At 35.2% G+C, this 9,916-nt stretch overlaps 2 protein-coding genes across 2 annotated transcripts; both read right to left on the reverse strand.

The window, feature by feature from the left end:
- Positions 1–3,614: 3,614 nt before the first annotated feature.
- On the reverse strand, positions 3,615–4,646 carry LOC131954792 (G-protein coupled receptor GRL101-like). The gene has a single exon (XM_059318574.1). It carries the CDS (start codon positions 4,644–4,646, stop codon positions 3,615–3,617), a length of 1,032 nt encoding a protein of 343 aa, XP_059174557.1.
- A 2,515-nt stretch (positions 4,647–7,161) lies between these two features.
- On the reverse strand, positions 7,162–8,406 carry LOC131954793 (G-protein coupled receptor GRL101-like). Its single transcript, XM_059318575.1, has one exon. It carries the CDS (start codon positions 8,404–8,406, stop codon positions 7,162–7,164), a length of 1,245 nt encoding a protein of 414 aa, XP_059174558.1.
- Between the last annotated feature and the right edge of the window lie 1,510 nt (positions 8,407–9,916).

Raw genomic sequence — 9,916 nt, forward strand, 5'->3', positions numbered from 1 at the left:
TTTTGAACATCTCGGTTGGCACGTTCGACTGAACATTGGCTTTGGCTATGCCTTGGTTTTCCGACTGTCTTTGATTTTGTTATTTGATGATTGTTTCACCTCGTCATCATGGAGGAGGCCATCCATCATGGTCATCCATCAATGACGTCACGCTTCTTTTGACGATTATTACCTCCTTCCTCCCTTCCGTTACACGTCGTCACAAAAAGCTAGACCCCCCCCACTAAAATGACATTACACCTCAGCATAGAACCCCCCCCCCCCCCCCCCAAACCTCAAAATTGCAGTTGAGTTTTTTTAAAACATCGACATTTTTCCAAAATCTTGTCGAAACTCTGTCAAAATAGAGTATTTTAATCAATTCCTATTACAATTTATTAAAACAGTTTTCTAAAACGCAAAACCACGTCTAAAATTCGTTTTTTAATAATGAAAAAGTGTGACGTCGCAACATCTGAACACCCCCCTCCCCCATCACACACGTCACAAAATTACGCCCCCCTCTCCCTACGAGTGTGACGTCATTTATGGACGACCCCTATATATATATATTACATATATATATATATATATATATATATATATATATATATATATATATATATATATATATATATATATATATATATATGTTTGTAAGTTGGGAGTTCTTAGCACAAGGGAAGCAGAGGTGCTACTTGAAGCAACGGTCGTTTGACCCGAGGTTCCTATATGATCACCATGGTGCCTACATTAGTTTTATGGGCACGCTAAATTAGGGGTGATCAATAAAAGACGTCACACTACTGGTAGTGCGGTGGATGTGCGGGTTTGTGTGATTGGTGATTATCTGCTAACTTTCTGTCGGTCTAGATAGCAGTAATTCACGACGTGTAATCGAGGTATAAATTAAAAAAGAGATATTATAAGAAACAATTTAAGGGAGGCTTTTCAACTCAGTAAATGAGACGGCGTGGCCTCAGTGGCAGAATACTATGCTGCTAACTCGTAAATCTCTAGTTCGAATTCCTTTTCCAAGGTAGTAGAACGTACCTGAGAAACAGACATCTGATTGGTACCTAAATCATGTTAAGGAAAGTAAAAGGCGACTAGGAATAGTGCTTAACTACACCTTCTCTTCAAACAAATGAACTCCACTTCATCTGCCCAATTGATCGCAAGGTTTAAAGAGGTATCTTTACTTTTATACAACTCAGTACAGTGAAACATTTTCATCAAATTTGTTTTAACATAATTAGTTTTGTTATAGAATCGACAAGATTTTTTTTTACCTACGGTGAATGAAGCCAAGTTAATTGAATGTTAAGAATAAAACGTAAAAATAGTTATTGTTATGTCCCTTATCGACAACAGTTGTAGTTGTATCGCTGGGTGAAGTTTTTGAAAAATGCGGATTAATTTTTCTGTTTATCGTGGTTGATTTGCGTAACAAATTTATTAATCTTCTTGCGAATACACCTACACCTACACCTACACCTACACCTACACCTACACCTACACCTACACCTACACCTACACCTACACCTACACCTACACCTACACCTACACCTACACCTACACCTACACCTACACCTACACCTACACCTACACCTACACCTACACCTACACCTACACCTACACCTACACCTACACCTACACCTACACCTACACCTACACCTACACCTACACCTACACCTACACCTACACCTACACCTACACCTACACCTACACCTACACCTACACCTACACCTACACCTACACCTACACCTACACCTACACCTACACCTACACCTACACCTACACCTACACCTACACCTACACCTACACCTACACCTACACCTACACCTACACCTACACCTACACCTACACCTACACCTACACCTACACCTACACCTACACCTACACCTACACCTACACCTACACCTACACCTACACCTACACCTACACCTACACCTACACCTACACCTACACCTACACCTACACCTACACCTACACCTACACCTACACCTACACCTACACCTAGACCTACACCTACACCTACACCTACACCTACACCTACACCTACACCTACACCTACACCTACACCTACACCTACACCTACACCTACACCTACAACTACAACTACACCTACACCTACACCTACACCTACACCTACACCTACACCTACACCTACACCTACACCTACACCTACACCTACACCTACACCTACACCTACACCTACACCTACACCTACACCTACACCTACACCTACACCTACACCTACACCTACACCTACACCTACACCTACACCTACACCTACAAATACGCCTACGCCTACGCCTACGCCTACGCCTACGCCTACACCTACACCTACGCCTACGCCTACGCCTATGCCTTAGCCTACGCATACGCTAACGCTTAGGCCAAATCCTGAACTTAAAACTACACCAAACTAACATCCTCATCCATATCCACATATACAATTGGTGATTGTCCAAGATTTTCTCTAAAGACACGTATGTGGAGATAAGTATTTGTTGATGTGTTAGTGTGATTTTGCTGAAGATTGGAGTTCAAAATACACTTCATATTAAAAAAAATTGAAGAACTCTTAACAATTGTTTTAATTTGGATAAGTTTATTACACAAGTTATTTAACAGGAATAATAATTCTTAATTAGGAGGTCAAACATCTAGTTACACCAATTTCTAAAAAATATTAAGAAGTTAATTCAATAGAAAAAAAAACAACTACATTCACAATATTAAAGTACATATATTTGAATTCACACCAGAGTTCCTTTAAGTTTTTATGTTACAAAAGGTTTTCTGTATGTTTAAAATCCAATAATACTTTTGATACATATATGTAAGTTAGAAAAAGCTATGTTTTTTAATGCATCGGAAATTGTATTATTATGCAAATTCCAATGTGTTGTCCAAATTGTTTATATTAATTCAAATAATTTTGTCTTTTTTTTTTGTAATCGTCGCATGACTCCATCACCCAACAAAAAAAAAAACAAAAAAAAAAACAAACAAAAAAGACTACTGATATTAAAAAACATATTATTACAACATATAACTACTATGCTTTAAAAGGCATTTCAACGTGACCAATACAATGATTACTTAAATGTAGAAATAAAAATGGACAATAAATATTTATAAATAAAATAATAGAGCCATTACAGCTTTTTAACATTTACCTACATACACAAATTTCGAATTTAAAAATTGTTTTTTAGAGTGTTTTCCAAACGATACTATTTTACTATCTACTCTTTTTAAATATTTAGATCAATTTATGTGTTACAAGTATTATTTAACTGGAAACAAACATTACAAAATGTCAATAAATGATGATCGATTCTCAACTGTCGAAGACAGACAGAAATTTAAGGTTGATTGTCCAGAAATTTGAAGGTACTAAGATTTTATTTAATAAAATAATCTGTATAACTTATAAGCATAGACATTTTTTTAGAAATTATTAAATATAAAAAAAAACCAACAACATTTACACAGATTCAACTTTAAATTATTTAAAATATTTATTTAAAATTATTTGTAATAGATTTTATGTAATATAACTTCGTAGACTAGAACATTACATTTAGTAAAAAAACATGTCTGTAAGGGAAAAAAATGTTATTTCACGAGAGAGTAACGACTTTAGTTCTTTTCTTACCCATACTACTTAATGCTTTATAAGCAACTGGTAATGTATAAAGTATTGGATTAACGGCAGAGTTCAGGGGCAATACGACTACAGCCAGCCAGCCATAAACGTCTGGACTAAAGACATGACCAGAGGCAGACATGAGACCAACAACACCAATAGGAAACCAGCAGAGGATGTTGGATGTGACGACAAAGGACAAGTTTTTAGCAACTGTGATCTCACGTCTTTTGTGGACAGATGAACTAATTAGAGAGCTGCTGGGCATAGTGATGTGTTTAAATATTACAATTTGCCCTAGGACTATCAGAACGATAATTATAAAATTGATCACAACATAGAGAATTAAAGAGAACATCCATCCTAAAGGATGTGTCAAATTTACTGGAAGTCCCAGACACATAGCGTTAGATGAGTAAATCTGCCAGTCAGGAAATACAACTGGTATTGTGGAGATAACGATGCCAATAGCCCAGATAAGAGAAACGACAGCTGTTAATATTTTTGGAGTTATCTTTGTCTGATTGAGTGAATCTTTAAAGATTAAATACCGATCTATAGTGATCATTAGCACGAACAGAGTCGATGTCTCAGCCGAGAGAGTAGCGAGAAAACCTGCGGCCTTACAGACAGAACTGTCTCGCCATTCATTGTCATACAACACGTAGTCGTCACGGTAGTAAACATCAGCTCCTGCTATGATCATCAGGTAAACGCTCATGATAAAATCTGACAAGCCCAGGTGTGTAACAAACATTCTATAACCTTGTTTTAACAAATGCTTCTCATAGAATAAGCGGTAGCCAATGACAAGAGCATTACCGGTTAAACCAACCATCGCTACCATCCATATCAGTATACGTTTTACCACATCACCAAGGAGATTTTCACATGAAGATATGGCGTCTTTTGGTGCTTTACAAGAATGTAAGGGAATACCCGGTCCTTTAAACTTGTCGCAGCATAATTTGTAACTATCCCCATAAATAGCAATACTTGCAGTCATTTTTTGTAACAGTTCAGATGTTCGCATATTAAACAGTAATTTAGTATTTCTTAAGTCAATAATGTCCATAGAAATTTCTTCTTCATACCAATCTAATGTCTTTATCGATGTTGAACTTAAATTCAGGTAACTCATTAAAGAGCGTCTTTTGTTAAGTAATTTAAAAGAACTGAGTGGTGTATACGACAAATCAATTTTTTCTAAAAATATTAATTTACTCAATGGTAAGTGTATTGTTGAGACTGAAGTGTGAGACAAATTCAAAATTCTTAAGGACCTAAAGAAAAGAATATCAGAATTCTCAAAACTTATATTATTGTAGCTCAGATCTAAATAATAAACATTATATAAACTGTTGCTCATTGAAAATAAAATTTCATTTAGTTTTGCATTGTTTAGGTTACAGTTTGACAAATACAGTTCTAAAAGTTTATCCATCCTGATATACCTAGGAACATACGCCGGGAGTAAATCAAGGCCAGAAGCACGAAACACTTTTATGTTTAAGTCGAGAGTGGTAAACAAATTTGTATAAATTACTTGACGGTAGTCTATAAGTTTAGTAACACCCCATAGGCAGAAAAATCCCGAAGGACATTTTTCATGACAGAGCGCCTCGTCATCACCAAGTAAGCAATCCAATTTTCCATCACACAATTGGTGTTTATTATACAGCAGATCTTCATGTTTTGCAGACTTACGGCACGGGAATTTTACATGCTGAGGATTACGTTCATCGTCACCGAATGGACAATCCTTGACACCGTCCATCAAAAGATAGTAAGGAATACATATTGGATTTATTTTGCATTTGTAAAACCCAAGACCACATGTTATAAGGCCACAGTCTCCTTTCAAATGTGAAAAATCCATACAACCCCAATGTCTGTTTTTGGTTGGACCTCGAATAGCAAAACACGATGCAGCAATGTTAGCGCTACTCCATTGGCTAGGTTGTAAAACGCTATTCTTCATATTCATCTCTTTGTTTGTTTTACAAATTGTTACAGGTTTACTAGAATCATTTCGAAACAAACACTCATTACCCTTACAGTTCGTGAAGACTAGCTCTTGTGTAGGTAGATGGAGACGACGTTGAAATATGCTATCTTTATCTTCGGTACTGTTTGTAAACCACCAGGTAGGTAAACACGATCCGTCGTTTGTCAATGTCTCAAAACAGCTCTCACAAAACTTCTCGTCACTATTATCAAGACAGTTTTGTACACGGTCGCATCTCTCCGTAGTTAGAGAGCACGTGCCTCTATGTTTATTGATCAACATATTTGGTGTGCAGGGGAATTCATTTGCACAAGCATAATTTATCATATTAACACACCACTTTTCATCAAGATTATCTTTGCAATCCATATATCCATCACAAACAAAAGCATAAGGTATTCCTGTAAATTCCAATGCTGGTAACTGTGCTTGCCAATTATTTACGCATTTGAAGAACTCTACATTCCTAAATTCCTCATTAGTCAGGAGATGTCTGTTGTATCTGAAAATAATTCATATGCACATTATCACCCTGTTTTAAATGTACTTTAAATAGTGTAAAACGTAGGCACATTTAAAACAAATTTATATGTAGTGTTTAGCTTTGACAATTATTACAATGTTTACGTCGAGGGTGTTAATGTCCACAGCTGAAATTACCCGTGTTAAGCGCGAAGCGCATAATGGATGATTTTTTTTTGGTGTAATTAAGTTTTATTTTTATATTATAAATAATTTACAATTGGATTCGTATGCATGGCGCAGATTTGGTTTTTTAACGTCCTTACTCCAATAACCAACGATTCATAGCTCCACTGTTATTGTTCTGTAGGCTTGAAATAGTTAATGAAATGAAACGATCAATAGTTCCAGTGTTTTGTGTTTTTGTTTTGTTTTACTTAGTGTTGATTCTCTGTATCAATGCAAGATAGGCGAACAATTCAGTACATAGACGCTTGTGTGAAACAAGAATACAACTTTAATAATTTCGCACTAATATTTAAAAATCTACATAACTAACCTTTAATTATTTTTAAATTATTAAAAAGCAATTTGATAAAAACAATAAGATTAACAATAATTGCATAAGTAATGAGCATTACAACAAGACAGCGTTATTGGTTTTAATTATATACATAGTTTTCAATGTATTGAATGTTACCATATGCATTGCACGAATGATTATAAAAATATAATTATTAAAAATTAAAAAAAATTACATCTAAAACAATTACAATACACAATAAACAACCATCAATATAATATAGATAAGGAAAACGATATATATATATATATATATATATATATATATATATATATATATATATATATGTATATATATATATATATATATATATATATATATATATATATATATATATATATATATATATATATTTCAGTGTAAGAACAAAAATTAAATAATTATTTAATCTGTTGAAACTTTACATATTGAATGCACGTGTTTCTCCTCATTAAAAAAACCACGTTTTGATGAAATACAAACTATATATTACGACATCTCTGGCCGAGTTTTACCCAAATTATTAAATGCTTTATAAGCAGCGGGTAGAATATAAAGTATTGGATTGACGGCAGAGTTCAGGGGCAATACGACTACAGCCAGCCAGCCATAAACGTCTGGACTAAAGACATGACCAGAGGCAGACATGAGACCAATAACACCAATAGGAAACCAACATAGGATTTTGGATATGACGACAAACGAAAGGTTGTTGGCAACTGTGATTTCACGCCTTTTAAGGACAGATGAACTAACTAGAGAGCTTCTGGGCATAGTGATGTGTTTAAATATTACAATTTGTCCTAGGACTATTAGAACGATAATTATAAAATTGATACCAATATAGAGAAGTAAAGAGAACATCCATCCTAAAGGATGTGTCACATTTACTGGAAGTCCCAGACACATAGCGTTAGATGAGTAAATCTGCCAGTCAGGAAATACAACTGGTATTGTGGAGATAACGGTGCCAATAGCCCAGATAAGAGAAACGACAGCTGTTAATATTTTTGGCGTCATTTTTGTCTGATTCAGTGAATCTTTAAAGATTAAATACCGATCTATAGTGATCATCAGCACGAACAAAGTTGATGTCTCAGCCGAGAGAGTAGCGAGGAAACCTGCGGCCTTACATAGTGAACTGTCTTCATACAACACGTAGTCGTCACGGTAGTAAACGTCAGCGCCTGCTATGATCATCAGGTAAACGCTCATGATAAAATCTGACAAGCCCAGGTGTGTAACAAACATTCTATAACCTTGTTTTAACAAATGCTTCTCATAGAATAAGCGGTAGCCAATGACAACAGCATTACCGGTTAAACCAACCATCGCTACCATCCATATAAGTATATGTTTAACCACATGACCAAGGAGATTTTCACATGAAGATATGGCGTCTTTTGGTGCTTTACAAGAATGTGTGCGAATACCCGGTCCTTTAAACTTGTCGCAGCATAATTTGTAACTGTCACCGTAGACAGCCGCACCTGCGGATACTTTTTGCAAGAGTTTGGACGTTTTTAAATCATAGTTTAGTTTAGTATTTCTTAAGTCAATGACATCGATAGATATATCCTTGTCATACCAATGAACCGTGTTTAAGAATGTAAAACTTATATTTAAGTAGAGCATCGAAAAGCGTCTGTTGTTAACAAATTTGAGAGAACTGAGTGGTGTAAACGACAAATCTAGTTTTTCTAAAAAAGTCAATTTACTCATTTGTAAACGCATTTTTGAGACTGATGTGTGAGACAAATTCAAACTTCTTAGAGATATAAATAAAACAAAATAAGAATCGGAACTGATATTGTTGTAGCTCAGATCTAAATGATAAACATTATATAAACTGTTGCTCATGGAAAATAAAATTTCATTTAGTTTTGCATTGTTCAAGTTACAGTTTGACAAATACAGTTCTAAAAGTTTATCCATCCTGATATACCAAGGAACATACGCCGGAAGTAAATCAAGGCCAGAGGCACGAAACACTTTTATGTTTAAGTCGAGAGTGGTAAACAAATTTGTGTAATTTACTTGACGGTAGTCTGTAAGTTTAGTAACACCCCATAGGCAGAAAAATCCTGAAGGACAGTTTTCGTGACAGAGCGCCTCGTCGTCACCAAGTAAGCAATCCCAAGTTCCATCACACAATTTGTACTGACTATAAAGCTGTTTAATTCGAGGTTTGGATTTTCGGCAATAGAACTGCAGAGAACCCTCATTGAATTCGTCATCCTGTAAAGGACAATGTTGCTTTCCATCAAGTATTAGGCGGTTGGGAATGCAATATCCATTTTTACACTTGTAAAATCCAGGACCACATTCCATATTGACACAGTTGTAAATTATGTGACTCCCACATCCACAACCCAATTGTATTTGTAGATTACTATTATCCATATAAAAACACGATGGGGCAAAGAGTTTTCCACTTACATCAGTAGTTTTAATGGCCTTAGTTTTACAAAAAGATACACGTTTATTTATATCATTCTGAACCAAACACTCGATATTGTTGCAACTGGTATAGTTGACTTTCTGTAGAGGTAGCCTCGCCGGACGTTGAAATACGCTATTGACCGAACTATTGTGAAACCACCAGGTTGGTAAGCAGGTTTCGCCTGTTGCTAAAGTTTCCGAACATACGTTACAAAACTTCTCATCACTGTTGTCGAAACAGTCTTGGAAACCGTTGCAAATTTTGCTTTGGCCCACGGTCACAAACTTTGAGTATAAAAGGTAAGTTTTCAAAGAGTCGCCTTGGCCACAATCTGTATTCGAATATTTTCCGCACCACTTTTCATCAAGATTATCTTTGCAATCCATAAATCCATCACAAACAAAAGAATAAGGTATTCCTGTAAATTTGAAAGCAGGCGTCACGGCACGCTCGTTTAATAAACAGTTAAACAACTCCACATTACGTAATTCCTCAGTGGATAGAAGGTGTCTTTCGTTCCTGAAAAATGTATATCTTTAGAATAAATATCACGTGTTAAATAATATATGGATACTTATGTAATTACAAAATCGTTGTACCATCTACGTAAGAAATATATTTTGTGCGTGCACCAAAGTAAACTTTTATTGTTTTATTCAAAATAAAATACAGTACACCATTGTCGTATTCTGAGTGGTATTCACCTACAGTCCAGTATATGTATATGATATAGATATAGATATAGATATAGATATAGATATAGATATAGATATAGATATAGATATAGATATAGATATAGAT

Source organism: Physella acuta, unplaced genomic scaffold (genome assembly GCF_028476545.2).
Source record: "Physella acuta isolate Inbredline_101_S28 unplaced genomic scaffold, ASM2847654v3 ptg001029l, whole genome shotgun sequence".
In the NCBI taxonomy this organism is placed as follows: domain Eukaryota; kingdom Metazoa; phylum Mollusca; class Gastropoda; family Physidae; genus Physella; species Physella acuta.